This window comes from Falco rusticolus, chromosome 5 (assembly GCF_015220075.1).
Source record: "Falco rusticolus isolate bFalRus1 chromosome 5, bFalRus1.pri, whole genome shotgun sequence".
Lineage (NCBI taxonomy): Eukaryota > Metazoa > Chordata > Aves > Falconiformes > Falconidae > Falco > Falco rusticolus.
In genome coordinates, this window is record NC_051191.1 from 23,833,157 (window position 1) to 23,849,118 (window position 15,962).

Genomic DNA, 15,962 nt, shown 5'->3' on the forward strand with positions numbered 1-15,962 from the left:
CACCCGGCGCGGTGCCACTCGGGCCCGCCTGAGCGGCGCACACAGCCGCCGCCTCCCCTCGGCCGCCGCCGCCTGGCGCCGCTCCCGCTGCCGTCCGGCCGCCGCCCGCGGCTCCCCCAGCTGCCGGGCCGCTCTCCCGGCCTCGTACGTGTGCCTGGCCCGAGCGGGGGTGTCCGGGCGATACGCTGAAAACACGGTGGCCCTGAGGAAGCGGCGGGTGCGTTTCCCGCCCGGCGGGCTCTGCTTGCCCTCTTTGCCCGTCCCTTTGCAAGGTATCCCCTCCCCGGTGTTACAGCGGAGCTGTGTACCGACAGAACCCACTTCCCCCTCAGCCGGGGCTGCGTGTCATTTTATTTTGGGTAGGGCCGAGCGGTGGCTGGATATTAACGTTCGTCTGAGGCCCCGCACGGCGGCCGCAGCCACCGGCAGGTTGGGCGCGGGACGGGGCTGCTGCTGACCCTGTGCTGCTCGGTGGGCAGGGTGGGGCCTTCTGCGGGGCCAGAGCCAGTTCGTTTTCCTTATTTTATTTGGTGCTGGTCACCCGTGCTGCTAAACATCCTGGCAAAACACTCCTCCCCCTCTTCTCCCTCTCTCTCGTTAACTTACGCTAATTAATTGGGTTTGTTGCTGGAGTCATTTTGCTGACATGCCAGCACACTGCCCGATGGTCACAAGTTTCAAGTGACTCAAGAGCTTTTAGGGATGTTTATCTTCAGCACACACACCTGGGCATGCTGTTGGGTAAATGGTGCGTAAATGCTGCCAGCGTCCCTCCTGCACGCTGTTTATAAGAAACCCCATATTTTGTTTTATCTTGTGCTTGCCTTGCTGAGCTTCCATTAAACCTGGCTGCTGTCAGCTAGGATGTGTAGTTTGTCTTTTGTCTTTTAAGAGGCAGATTTACTGTAGAATGTCTTTTGAAAAGTGATGTAGAAAAGCTAATCCACCTGTAGTGACATGGGTGGGTTAACAGAAGGCCCTGATGGCTCGGCTACTCTCTAAGCTGATTCACAGACCTCAGTTGGTTTAAGATTTTAACTCCTGGGAAGGATAATTTGGGAGCTGTGGAATGGTTCGATGTTGCCTTGAAAAGAAGCCACTCAATAAAGGGATAAGCAATGGGAATAAAGTTATCTCTTTTTAAAATGGTATACCTTTTTAAGGTCTGAGTTTGACCACATGAATTAAATAAATGGAACAAGTAGCATGATTTGCCAGCAGTAGCCTGCAATATTAGAAGCAGGCCAAACTTTTTGCATGATTTGTGGTTCAAGTGCAGTTGATTCGTGCTAAGGACACTGATAAATGTGGATATTTTGACATATGCTTAAGATCACACTGGTAGCTATTAAAAAATTTGAAGCATAGACTTCATGCAATTGTATGTCAGGCAGTCAGGTTCGCAGGCTGCTGTGTGTTGCATTTTTAACTCGAATGATACAGTGGTAATATTATGAGATAGAAGAACCTTCCTGTCTGAGGGCTGCAAGACAAGGTCTATTCTGAAATCTAACATAGGGCTTTAGAAACTTGACATTGTAGTGTGCAAGTTTAATTTTCAGTTGCTGCTGATTTTGATGAACAAAAGGTGTTGCCACCCTTGACAGTATGACTAATGTGAGATACCGGAATTGCACCCTTCATTTAACTGAACGATGTTGCAGCTTTCTAACAGCAGAAATTCTCACTTGTCTACAGTCAACTGAATTTGGAAAAAAATACTTTTTTGGTGAACTGTTTAAAATGTCACTTACACGTAGAGTTATTGCACCCACTTGTGGAGGAGATCAAAACTACAGAGGCTGAGATAGATGAGCTCTCGTGTTCGCTTGTTTTAGATTTTAGTGGTAATTCAAACGACTGAAGCGGTGTAAATTTTTGTTATTTTAATTCACAAGCTACCCTTGAGTCTGTCCACTGCAGAAGAGAGCAAGTTGTGTAAAAACAGCTTCTTCTATTAGATGAGGTTCTATTTAGTATGTATTTGTAACTGATATAGCTAAGTATTAATGCTGTTGTACAAACCATTACTATAGGTGCTTGTGGGATTTAGGGTACAGTTGTGATGATCTGTGTTTTGGAAACATACACTGATACTTGCAGGCTTATGTGGAAGGGTTAGTATGATCGATGGAATGGGATTTCCTGTGAGGGGAGACTAAAAAAGGCAGACTTATTCAGCCCTATCAAAAAAAAAAAAAAAAAAAAGAAAAGAAAAAAGTTGAACAGGAATATGGTTCACTATCTACTCTCTTGATATATTGTCGATCAAAAAGGCTATAAGTCTTTCCAAACATAGGAGGGGAATTTGTTGTAGCTAGGTATGTGAGGTAGGTTTTTATAATTTTAAAGCTGTATACTTCAGGCATCACAGAGAGTCCCCTTTGTTTCCTCTGAATGACCAGGAACCCCTTGGAACTGCTGTGCTGCGCTGTACTTCTTTTGCGTAAGGTTGGTGGAAAGCTTGATCTTGTATTTTAGTCACAGCAAAAGACCATGGCCGTTGTCCAGCTACAGCTCTTTGAAGGGAGTATGAGACATAACTGACTCAAGAACAAATGAGGAACAGCCAACTGAACTAGCATGACATAGAAATTGGAAGATAAGCATGTGAGGTTCTAGAACAGTTTTTCATACAAATAGTAGTAAGGTAGATAGTAAATCTATGTAGTTTTAAGGTGAAGCTTCAGTGCTTTAAGAAAGGATTATAGAACATATTTCTGAAATAACAGAATTGGGTTTAATAGTTCAGGGTCCTTTTTCAGGACTTACGTTACATAAAAATGACTTGACCATTTGACTACTATGACCTACTTCATCCAACGAGACTGTCTTGAGACTTAAGAAGGAGCCTGCCCTGTGTACATGCTGAGGAAATGGATTTTTGTACATTGGTTTTAATCCTGCCGATAACCAGAAATATTTTGTACTACCAGTTCCTTTTAACTACTTTGTGGAATTAAATGCAAATCTAATATGTAAGAAAGGTGACTGTTGCCACATATTCTGAAGTGTTTCACAAATAGGCAGTAGATGTTATCATAAAAGGATAAAGATGAAGCAAAAAATGCAAGCGCTAAAATTGGGTGTGACAGAGAAGGTGATCACTCGGTTCTGGTTTCATTGCTAGGGACCCCACAGAGCCTTATTAAACTCTAGTTGAAGTCAACAGAAGAAATACTGTTGATTTTGTGGAAACTTTATGACCATCAGCACTGAGAATGATAGTGATCTTTGAGATTATCTCATCTCTTCTTTAAACACTTAAACTGGTTTGCTTCTTTGCACTGTCTTTTTGCTTGTGATTCATGCAGATTTTCAGGACTTGAGTACTGAAGCTTGGTATCAGAGACGAGCTTCCTTGGAATAAGAGTTTCCGTGCTGAAAGTGCGCCATAGCTCTGCAGTGAGGCAGGGACTAATGGTGAATCTCTGATGCATCATGTTTTGCTGCTCCCTGGTGTGCCTTTCAGGTAGAACTGGGTTGAGACGATCTTAGGTTTCTAGGGAGCATTAGGGTGCAGGCCGAGGCATTGATGCAGGTGCAGAGCCTTGCTCTGGCCATGCATTAACTGCCTTTTGCACGGTGTTAGCCACAGCATTCCCAGTAAGAGAAACTGCCATGCTTTGGTCATGCTAATTCCACGTGCCACCTAGAATTGTGACACACAGGTGACTTTTTGACCTTGGTTTTTTGTGGGAGGATTGAGTCATTTACGTGTTTATTTTTGATGCATGTAAGGTGGAGGTAGGTTCTAGTTCTGATTCTTTCTCAATAGCAGGCAGGTTTTACTGCTGAAGTCCTCTTGGTATAAGGTTTTTTTCCACTTTCACAGTGGAGTGTGTAGCCCTGTTGTGGCAACACTGTGTTGACAGAGCACTTCACCTAGATCAGAATGAAACAATTGGACTGGATCAGTTTTGTCTCTGTGTGTGACCCTGGAATAATTAGGGAGGGTGTCTTCAGCCAGTAGCTGCTTGGCAGCTGACAGGACTGAAGTCAGGGATTTGACCCAAACTGCCGCTTCTCCTTTGATTGACTCTGAAACCATCAGGTGGAGCTGAAAATAGGAATTGCACTTGCCATCACGTGTCCCTAACTTTCTCCAGCAAGTTTTATTTGTTAATCTAGAATGCAGAAATGAACCTTTTAACTTTACTCTGAAAGCAAATATTGACTTTGTTTCATAGTAATCTGGACTTTGCACAGAAGGGGGAAAGCCTGACATTCCTGAAAATGGCAGCTGAGACATCCACAGAAGTTCCAAAAACTGCTAGACAATTCGTCCTTAAAGAAGAGGTATAACATGCTTGGGTTGACACATATTCTGTTGTTAAGTAAGTTATTTGAGACTGATCAATATGTTTGTGAGGGCAGAGTAAGAAATGCTATGTATGCTGTACTTCTGTAAAAATCTACTCAATAGACAAAATGCTTCTTCCTGGTGGTCAGAGAGTTTAAAGAAGGTGGCATTTCTCTTTGATGAAATAATCATACAAATTACCAATGGGCAGAGAGAAATGTACAGTGTTGCATTATTTTAAGCTGCTGCTTCTTTTTTTGATTTTGCATCTCTTTCTTGTATTGTCTGCTCAGTCTAGTTTCAGTGTTCGAGAATAATACTGATACCTCTGAGAGACTATACAAATTGGTGGGTCATGAAATAGCCTTGTTTTCTGTTCCTTTAAGATGATGAACCACTAAGAGTTTCCTTAACATTTAGGATTATACCTTCTTTGTTGCTTTCTGAAAGGGTTTGAATTTAGACACTTGTTCTAAAGACATTAGTAAGGAGGTAGTAAGATTTTTTCAAAAATACTGTGCTTGCATCTTCACAGAATCAGAAAATGTCAGGTCCTGAGGAAGGAATTTAGAGGTATTTCTGGGTGCTTATTAGGAGCGATTTCACCATAATTTGAACTGCCTGTATTTGTTTCTGCTCTCTTTTAAGTGAATTCTTAAAAGTTAATCTTTGGTGTTAAAGGCAGGTTTGGCAACAGCATCACATGGTTGTTATAATGCAAATGTAGTTTCTTTTCTCCAGTGTTCCTTCCTTGGAATGAACAGTCTTGTAATTTCTTTAGGTTTCAAGGTACCAAAACTTCATCAGGAAAAGAGAGACTCACATTGCTGGGATATATTTATGGGTGGTTTTTTTTAATATGAATATTTTGCAAGCATAAACGGTTTCATTTTTGTAAGCTTTTCGGGTTTTTTATTAAGACCTGTGGTTTTGCAGGTAATATTTTCATTTTATCCTCTTTTTTCTTTTTTTTTTACTCTAATGTCTCTTTGTTCTTCTCCTTTGGATTGTTGTACTTTTTGATGGCATTGGAAGTTTGTAATAAGATCTTACATATTTTAAGCTGTTTATTTTTTTCAGTCATTTAGTGGGATTAATACAGGAGAGTATTTACCATGCCTCTGCCAGTGGCCCTCACATTAAAAGTGATTCTGTAACTCTTCAGTAACTACATGGTCTGATGTTGGAATATCTTAGAATCATAGAACTATGGAATGGTTCGGGTTGGAAGGGACCTTAAAGATCAACTAGTTCCAACCCCTGTGCCTCAGGCAGGGACACCTTCCACCAGCCAAGGTTGTTCCAAGCCCCATCCAACCTGGCCTTGAGCACCCCCAGGGATGGGGCACCCACAGCTGCTCTGGGCAACCTTTTCCACTTCTTCCATGAAAGTGGTGACTGATCTTACTTCCTTCTTCCTGCTTCTGGGAGCCCACAACCAGGCTGCTGTAAGCAAAAGCAGATGTTATTTGCTATCACATTAATAGATAAAGCAATAAAAATAACTCATTCTAAAACTGAGTAGAGTAAGTGCCACACATTCTGCAAAATGTCTTTAGGCCCTAAATAGGGGATTTAGCAAAGCAGAAGTTTTGCTTCTAGGGCAGCTTCTGCAGGTTTTAATTATGCACCCAATGAGGCAGGTGATAAATTTATCTTTTTCTTCCAGGGAAACTTGGCAACTTTCTTTTTTCTCACCCTGTAGGTTGTTAGCAACAGGAGTTTCATCTTACTTTAGAAGGTTGTGAAACCACTTCCATTGTAAAGGTTTATGCTGCATGTCCTATAGTACTTTTTAATTATTGCCCTATGACAGTAGAGGCGAAGAGCTATACCTAAGAATATCTGATACTTTCACATTGTTTGTTTTGTATACGTAAAGCCTACTTTTGTTCTTTTTTTTTTTTTTGTCTTTTTAGACTTGAGACATGTCTAATTTCTTACAGACTGGGGATTTTTTTTCCTCTAAGATTCCTGGGGACAGTACTGTGGTTCTGATTTCAGCCATTTTCCCCTTTCTGCTTAGCAAATGGTAACTTGGTGACAGGGGTAATGATCTGCCAGTTCTGTCGCATGCTGCAGCAATATGGGACCATGATCAGTAATGTAGTCCTTTGTGTTCTCTGCAATGTTTAAAAAAAAAAATTGATTAACACAAAATACTTGGCTGTTTACTTAACTGAAAAATATATATTCCCCTCCTTGGACAACCAATGGAATGTGATTTTCATCTATTTTTCTTGTGGATCTTCCTGTACTCCAGTTCTGCAGTGATTTAGGAGTGAATACAAAGCTATTTACAATATACCTGAATGCTTCTAAATGGAATTACTTCTTGTACCCGTAATGAGCATAATATTCTTCATCGTGTCCCTTCCAGCTCTGTTTTTGTGACCACAAAGCCATTAGAAAACCTTATTGAGAACATATAGCTCTCCTTGTCCAATTTCTTTTACATGGAAATACTGTACTTTCCAAAATAAATGCCAAAACTTTTAAGTGTAAAAAATGTGTAGCCACATTTACAACCATAGGAATACTATTGTTATGCCAGTTGCCTATCAAAATAATTGTTCTGAAGAACACATTTTAAGAATTATGTGGGTTTATCCATCTCAGTTCTAATTTACTGGACACATGAATCACTTCTGATTTGTCTTTCTGCCTCCAGCTGATGCTGTACTTGTGTACTTGTGTGCTTCCGTACCCTACTTATAGCTGCATGATATACTACATTTCATTTCTCTATATTCTTTTTTGAGTTGGTGAATCTCTCACTTTTAAGTCCAAGACCTCCATGGCCACATGGGCCCTATTTGTTCCTTGTCCTGCACTAGAGGATAGTGGTGTGCCAGCCATGTGAATGACCTGTCAGACGTCATCCTTTTGCTGCAATTCAATTTTGTAATTTTTTTTCCCAGGTCCTCTTCTTCCCTTTGCTTGTGCTTGCTCTATTGCTGTCAGCAGTGTGTCTCATTAGACAGTAAGAAGTGATTTGTTCATCTTACTGATTACTTCTCATTTCTGTGGTGAGACCTATGGCCAAATTGATATAAATTCTGGAGATAGGCTTCTTGTCTGCCTACACCTTCAGCAAAGCTTAAAATACAAGTTAGAAGAAGTAAACTGCTGGGCTAATAGCTAGGAATGTTTGCCTTTTAAAGGAATTACATGGAAGGTAACGTCGCAGAGCAAATAAAGTCACTTAGCTCAGAAAAGACATTTTGTAGTGATGCCGAGCACTCAGCAGTGCTCAGAAATCCTAAAAGGGCAGGTATGTATCGCTGCCCGTGGTTACAGAAAACAGCAGTTATGCAAGGCCACGGTCTTGAGATCGTGGCAGGGAAAGTTTCAAAATCGTTTGCTTTTTAGTCTTGCATGCTTAGCTGTCGGGCCATGCTCTCTGATAAGTGGGCACTCACGATGACTAGAGGAGCTACAGTCTGTGCAGACCAGTGACCCTTTTTCTTCTTCAGCTGAACTATGACCTTTGCAAAATCCTTCTAAAAAGATGATGACTTTTCAGTACATAAAATCCCATTGAATTCATTGAAACTTGGTTATCAAAGTCACACTAAGAAAAGTTACTGGACTTATTTTCTATACCTTTTCAACAACTTAGGGTAAATGGGATTTTTTCCAGGTTAGCTGTAGGAATGTTGTGTGTTCCTGCGTGTGTTCTGATGCTGAGATTTTGCTTCAAGAGAATCCAAAAATAATTGTGTTTCTCCCCTTAGCCCCAAGTTATCTTTGGGATTAATCTTATACTGTGTTTAACAAAGAATTCTTTATTTTAGGTAATTGTAGAAAGAAAATGGTTGAAGCTTGAAGAAACAACTTACACTGATCCCTTTGGTAAAACCAGGTAATTGCCTTTCTGAAATTTCAGATTCCTGTGATGTTCCCCGTTATACGGACCACCCCCAGGCTGGAGGATACAGAGTTACAAACCTATTACTCAACACAAGATGAGATCTCATTGTGCAATTTCGTTATAGTTCTTACTGTAGAGAGAAAAAAAATCTTCCTGTAGCAGGCATGCTAGCATGTGGGATCAAATTTGCTCCTAAATGCTTTTGAGCACACAGGACCCTGGTTTACCTTGCGTTTACAGTTCCTTGTAACGATGCTCCTTTTTAACAATGCCATGCAAAAGCAAGTTCTAGCTATGCAGCAGCACTGCGATGACCAGTCTGTCTCACGGCTTTTCTGGCGCTTCATCGAGGGCTCCTTTTTCCCTGCTGATGGTGCTGGATCTTGCATACTGCTGACAAATTACTGTCCTCTTGTATATTATCACGCCTGTCCAGTTCTTTTCTATGCTTTAGTTTTGCTGTATTTATCTAGATGTAACAACATGGCTTTACTTCCCTCCCCTTAACGTGTTAGATTTTGTAGTGATTTCTTTCTCTAAGGCCTTCCCAATTAATCAGCAAAGTATCCTTTTAAAGAATAGCACTGATTGGAGCTTTTGTGCAAGGATTTTTATTGCTGGTGGATTTTTCTTTTTTACTCATCCCATTGTTTATTTTGAGAGAGCAGCTTTGGTCTTCATTGCCTGGATGCTACTTGTGTGCACAAGTAACTGAGCTGAGAGTTCACAGTAACTTACACTATAAACCTTATACAGAAGCAAGATAAAAGGTAGAATGTACATGGTCTTGTTACAAAATTTTATTTCAAAATCTGACATGTTTCATATATAAATTGCTTTATTTTACACATTTACAGGAAAGACTTGCCTGTTCTGTGACAATCATTTACATCTTTCCCTTATTTTTAGTCATCTTTAAGCAGTCATTAATTATTTTCTCTATCCCTCCTTTATGTAGACAAACCAAAATCATACTACAGACATTTTATAGTTCCGGTATGTGACAGGGCATGCCTAAGGCCAGCTGCGTTCTTATGGGGCCTCACTGTGTGACAGTATATTTTGCTTTTAAATGAAAGTAGCAAGGGTCTTGTCCCAGAAGTGCACAGCGCCAGTTCACACACTTGAGTTGAGGTATTTCTATCTTTTTACTCTAGTTTGTGCAAAGGAGGGAGCTAGGTGGTAATACACAAAAACTAGCTCACCTCTTAACACACAGTAAAACATTTTATACACTTTGAACAATTATTTACAATTAAGTTTAGTCACACTGAAGTCTCATTGGTTCTTACAAGCCTCATCTCCGTTTAAAGGTACAGCATTCTTCTTTTTTTTTCACCTCTCATGTTTTGTAGGGAGAGGGCTTTGTTAGTAAGGGGCTTTCTTTGCTCGAGGGCGGACCTTTTAGAATGCTGATTAAGCTAGTTCACACACAGTTCAAGTAATTTTCTGTTTATTCTCATTAACCATTTGGTTCTTCTTGAGCTTGTCATGTTACTTCTTGGCTTGAAGTATTTATGATATGTATTCCGTCTCCCAAGGCCACGTCTTGTTAACTGTTTGCAAGGATTAATTGACATCCTCTGGTTTTCAAATTACTTCTTGTTTTTCACTATACATATTTACATATTTTGTCAAAATTTGAACTTAAAAAACAGACTGGCCTTCTATTAATAGTGTATCTGTGAGCCGGTCAGGTGCAAGGGTAGAAGACAACTTACGTATATATTTGGTTTTTTTCTCTGTGTTAAACAGAACTTGGGAAACTGTAAAGCGTACTGGCAACAAAAAGGGAGTTTCAGCTGATGGTAAGATGTTGGTGACTTGTTTTGTTTGCATTTCTTCCCATGAAAGTTCTTCTGATAAATTCACTGTGCAGAGGTAGAGCCGATCTGTTTCTGAGTGAATGAGGATGCAGAACAGCAGCAGCAGAGCTCAGCAGAGCTTGCTGTACCCCTAAGCTAATGAAATGGTAACTTAAGTGCTGAAGAATCAGGAGCTTCCTGGTGGGAGTGTTTTCCCAAGATCATTTTATTCACTTCAGAACAGGAGTCATTTCAAAGACATCATGGTTGCCCTGATACAGAGCACCGCACAGACTGAGTGGGGTCTGCTGTTAGGGGCTAGGGATAGAGCTCTCTTTGGACAAAAGAGGGACATGATTTAGCCATGTGAGGAGTGTAGGATGGGGTTCCATACCGTGACTTCCAAACAGTCTCTGCAGGCAAGAGAGCCCTTCCCAAGGTACTGGTGGGCTGAGGCTTGGTCTTGCTTGGCATGTGTGCCTCCTGTTTGCTGGGGTACTTTGAAGATTCCTTTTTGGGCTTTTATGTCTTACCACACATGATATAAGGAGCTTAAATTCATCGTTCAGGATTCTGGAGCAGGCACCTAAACGTTTAATGCTCAGAGTAACAGTGCTTGGGTTCCTTTCCAGATCTAACACTAAATACTCACTTTCTGCTGTATTCCAATTCTATGTACTTGTGTCTTCTGTCACTGTCTGTAGGTGTAGCAGTGATAGCTGTGCTACAGAGAACTCTCCACTACGACTGCATTGTCCTAGTGAAACAGTTCAGGCCCCCAATTAACAGCTATTGCTTGGAATTTCCTGCAGGTAAGTGACCGAAACCTTGAGTCACATAAAGCTGACAGTTAAGTGTGTTTAGATGTGCTTGGAGTGTCGATCTTAATGAAGCAGCTCTAAGCAGAAAACCATGGTGAGCTCTGTAGCTTGGTGTGCTGTTCAGAAATAGGAATACTTGATAATGAAGAATGCGAAATGAGCTCATTGTAGCAGACTGGAGACACTTTGCACAGTCGTCTGGTAGTAGAGTATTACATTTTCCTCCACTCCTCCTTCCTCTAAGAGTCAAAGCTTCTTTCCCTCATGAGAACATTATTGCCATTTCCTGGGAAGGTAGCATGCTTCTGTAGATAATCAGAAGATGTGGGCATCAGCACGATGAATCCGGGAACTGGAACCCTTCCTAACACTTCAGTTTATCCCTCTGTAAAAATAGGGTAGTGAGGGTGTTTCACCTCTTCCATAAAGCTGGATTAGAGCTCAGGATGGGTATTGCAGCTAAGTGCTCCCTTTTCAGTTGTTGTTGTTGTGTATTACCTGTCTCACAGGCCTCATCGAGGAAAACGAGACTGCAGAGAGTGCTGCATTGCGGGAGCTGGAGGAAGAAACCGGGTACAAGGGGGAAGTTGTTGAATGTACTCCAGGTCTTTGCTTTTTTTATTTTCCCACCCAAAGCTAATTCTGTCTTTGATGGGTACTTTAAAGGTCTGAAATGCTCTAAACCAAAGGAAAAATCTGTGCAGATTAGCGGAGTAGTATCCCATGGCTGTACCAGTGAGGCTTTGGTCCTTGATGCATCAGTTGCTGAACTTCTGTTAAAAATATAAGACTAAAGTAAAAGTTTTACGTCTATAGGGAAAAATTTGGTGTTAATTAAGATTCTTTACACAAAACCCAATTATTCAGGGTGTGATTTGGCATTTTAGTATAAAGGTCTCAACTGTGAACAGCATCCACGAACTTGGGTAGAAAAAATAGCTGCACGATGCAGTCTGAGTGGAGGTCACCCTAATGTCAGCTGTAGGGAGGTGACACTACTCAGCTTTCCAACCACAAAGAAGAAAGGAGAGAATAATCTGAGTGAATCCAGAGATCCTTTGGAACGTGATTGTTGCCAATCCACGCTTCCTACATAAATCAAAACAAAATGAAGGCAAAGCAAGGATCATAAATAAAACTTGAAAAGGTAGAAAGGTGAGACAGCTTACATATGATTTCAGTCATTCGTGTTGAGACTTGGCTTTTGATTATCAGGTACAACTGCATGCAGGGGACTGAGAGAGATGGAGACAGGTGATGGCAAAATTAAGACTCTAATAGACTGAGGAAGTCTGTAAGGGAATTACAGTTTAATCTTCAGTCTGTGGAATGGGAAGTAAACCTAGCTGCTGAAAACAAGTCTTACAAGGAATCCAGAAAAGAGCTGAGAGTTTCAAAAACATTACTTTTAAGAATGTGTGTCCTGTTTTAACCCCAGCCAGCAACTAAGTACTATGCAGCCACTCGCTCACTCCCCTCCCCTAAGCGGGATGGTGAGGAGGATTGGAAAAAAGGTACAACTCATGGGTTGAAGTAAGAACAATTTAATAATTGAAATAAAATGTAATAATAACAATTGTAATGAAAAGGGTAGGGAGAGAGAGGAATAAAATCCAAAAGATGGGAAAAAAATAATACAACTACGTACCACCCGCCGACTGGTGACCAGACAGGCCCTGAGCAGCCATCAATTGGTCGCTCCCAGCCAGCTCCCCCCAGTTTATATACTGGGCATGACATCATACGGTATGGAATATCCCACTGGCCAGTTGGGGTCAGCTGTCCTGGCTGTGTCCCCTCCTGGCTTCTTGTGCCACTCCAGCCCTCTCGCTGGCAGGGCCTGAGCAACTGGAAAGCCCTTGGACTTAGCGTAAACATTACTTTGTACCAACTGAAACATCAGTGTGTTATCAACATTATTCTCATACTAACTCCAAAATGCAGCACTGCACACCTACTGAAAAGAAAATTGACATTATCCCAGCCGAAACCAGGACAATGTGAAACCAAACTTTTCACAACTCTTCCAGCACGAACATGTGCCAAATACATGCTCTGGCATTATACCAGATGTGAAAGCTTTTGTTAAAATGTCAAGGTGCATGAGTTCTGCTTTCAATAAATTAAAATCTACATGTGCTTGTTGGCAGCTCTCTGCTTGGACCCAGGTTTGTCAAACAGCACGACACACATTGTGAGCGTCACCATTAACGGAGATGAGGCTGAGAATACAAGACCTAAGCAAAAACTTGGTGAGTTTTGTACCATTTATTTGAAAATCTGGAGAAGATAACAAAAGGATGTGTTTAGAAGAACTATCCCTACCACTGCATCTGTTCTGTCCCAGCTGATTTAGATGCTGTAGGTCCTTTAGATCATACCCTGCAGTCTGGATAAGCAGAGACATGTTTCTTTGTGGAATTCACAAGAAACATCTGTGTTAAGTGTCAGATATTGGCACAACCAGAATGAGAAATTTAGGTGCTAAACTTCAGGTGAGGGCCATAGCACTTGTGAACCTGGATATTCCTCTTAGTTGTGGCTTGACCCTCAGAGTAACTACACTGTCACTCACTGACTGTCAAAATAGGGTTTAGTTGTAAACTCTATAGTGTATTTCAAAACCCTTAACTTACTACAATTGTTTTCTTTTACTTGCAGATGATGGAGGTACGTCAGGGAACTGTGCTCCCATTGGCAGTACAGTCAAGTGTGGTCTTCGTACAGCAAGTTTTACTTAGAAAATGTCAGTTAAAACTATTTTGGGATTGGTTAATCTCCTGACCCTAATCAAACGCGCATGAAATTGACTTTGGCTTAGACATGAAAATTCCTGTGGGGCATTATCGTGTCAGTTATCTACAAGTATTGCATCTGTAGCACCAGTATCTCAGGAAACACAAATTCCTGAATCCACAACAGCTGTAGATCAAGCTCCAAAGACAACTAATTCAGATAGACAGGGGAGGTGTAAGCCAACACCAATTCACCAAGAGCAAACCCTTTGTCCCTGGGCCGTTTTGGTCTTCAAACACATCTACAATCCATTACTGTACCAGTATAAGCCAAACAAAACTCCAGTTCGACAGTGAATTTTCCGTTCTCAGAAAGGAGCAGGTCTCCTTTCAGGATTCTTATCCTCCATAGCTGTCAGCTACACTGTTGTTCCCAGCTCTTTTCCAGTTTCTTTCTGCCAAACCTGGTTTTTAGTGGCCCCAGGTCACTGCCTTCCCCCATTTCATGGGCCTTTTTGCAATACATGAAGCGTCACAGCTTTCGGATTGGTGATGAGCACTAGGGCCAGGTCCCCTTCTAAACAGTAAGAAGCAGGACTACTACTGATCACTAATTTCTTCTCTCCTAGAATTTGTGGAAGTTATTTCACTTCCGAAGAATGACCTACTGCAAAGAATTGACGGTAAGAGCTTTCCCACACATTAAATGCACTTGTGTGAGCTTCAGGTAACCCTTAGCTTCTCTCCTCTCAGCTCCTCACTCATCCTAGAATACTGTATCTTAAACAAAAAGCTGGGAGAGACCTGGCCAGGTGACAGAGTGATAGCATTAGGTCTTAGCATTAAGAATTTATGTCTGGAATGTTATATATATTCATTTTAGTAAAGGACTTAAATTTCTGTAGAAGAAAAGTGTTAACAGCATCTCATAACATTTTTGTTCTTATTTTCAGAACTAGTAGCAGAGGAACACATTGCAGTGGATGCCAGGGTTTATACTTACGCGTTGGCCCTGAAGCGTGCAGCAGAAAAACCGCTCCAAGTTCCTTTTATGAAATTTTAAAACCAGATGATGAGAAATTTAGTTGAAAACTGCCCAATTTAGATGGCTTAGAAGTATAACTCTTCTTGTAGAGCAAAAAAAAAAAAGGTTTGTAGGAGCGATGCTGATGTACGAATGATTGTGTTGTTTTTACCTGGGGTTATGTAACTGACAAAAAGTGTTCCTTCTAACTGCTATCAAGCCTTGACCGAATAATCATAATAAAAATGCTGCTTAATTTTCAGAACGGCTCATTTCTGACTATATTGATCATTCCACTTACATTTTGGTATAAGGAAGATGCTGAAGTGACTGTAGTGGGTGTAATGCCACCTGTTCAAAAAAAAGGAAGACGGCAGGAAGAACGTGCGGCTCCCGAGTCCACGTGCACCGGCAGCATCGCTGTGACAGCTGTAGGTCATTCTCTGCAGCAGCGGCAGCAGCAATGGGATGGAGCGTGTGTGCTCTGGCTGCTGTGTTTGAAACAGTACTTTTGGGAATTTCCTTTTATAATTTAGACCTGAAGATGTTGCTGCTTTCTCTCAGCGCAACTAAAGCTACCACAGGCCAGGGCTGGAAGGGGCCTCTGGAGACCATCTAGTCCAACCCTGGCTAACGCAGATTCTCCCAGAGCAGGCTGCACAGTCACATCCAGGCAGATTTTGAATGTTCCCAGAGAAGGAGACCCCACAGCCTCTCCGGGCAGCCTGTCCCAGTGCTCTGCCAACCTCAAGGTAAAGTTCTTCCTCATATTCAGATGGACCTTCCTGTGTTGCAGTTTGTGCCCGTTGCCCCTTGTCCTGTCACTGGGCACCACTGAAAAGAGCCCGCCCCCTCTCAGCGCTCGCCCTTAAGGTATTTGCATGCACCGATCAGGTCCCCTCCCATCCTTCTCTTCCCCAGGCTGAACAGCCCCAGCTCTCTCAGCCTGTCCTCACCAGGGAGATGCTCCAGCCCCCTATCCGGAAAGAGAAAATTGGTTTGTTTGATCTAAGAAAACAATGACAATGATGGCGAAGACAAGATATCCACTGGTGCACACCAGCACCGTACATGGCCCAGCCAGGGCATTCTGTTCAAGGCACAATCTTGCTGACACGCCCGAGACAGCACAGCTGCGCAGCACCCCCTCTCCTGGGACACCTCCACCTGCTCGGCTGTGCCTCCGTTTAGTCCAGTCCCCGCCAGGAAACACTTCTGCCAAACCAACCTGCTGTGTACCTACGTGGGTGGTCACCTGCTTCTAATCATGTAAGCCACCACCACTGCTTCAAGATACCAAAGTGTCAGCCACAAACCGTCCACAAATGTGGATGAGATGCATAAACAGGAAGGCTTTCCTCGCTTAGCAATGAAGCAGAGAACTTGCTTAAGATTTTCTT

The 15,962-nt window shown here is 42.0% G+C and overlaps 1 protein-coding gene across 3 annotated transcripts; it reads left to right on the forward strand.

Moving 5' to 3' along the window:
• Positions 1-80: 80 nt before the first annotated feature.
• Positions 81-14,830, forward strand: NUDT5 (nudix hydrolase 5). Of its 3 annotated transcripts, none has more exons than XM_037388095.1 (10): positions 84-272; positions 4,191-4,299; positions 8,101-8,168; positions 9,933-9,985; positions 10,687-10,794; positions 11,313-11,408; positions 12,954-13,055; positions 13,465-13,473; positions 14,168-14,221; positions 14,492-14,830. In XM_037388095.1, exons 2-10 carry the CDS (start codon positions 4,237-4,239, stop codon positions 14,599-14,601), a joined length of 663 nt encoding a protein of 220 aa, XP_037243992.1. In that variant the 5' UTR covers positions 84-272; positions 4,191-4,236; the 3' UTR covers positions 14,602-14,830. The 3 variants fall into 3 exon arrangements, with proteins under 3 accessions (XP_037243994.1, XP_037243992.1, XP_037243993.1); XM_037388096.1 differs by having other exon boundaries at positions 84-217; XM_037388097.1 differs by lacking the exon at positions 13,465-13,473 and having other exon boundaries at positions 81-272.
• The last annotated feature ends 1,132 nt before the right edge of the window (positions 14,831-15,962 follow it).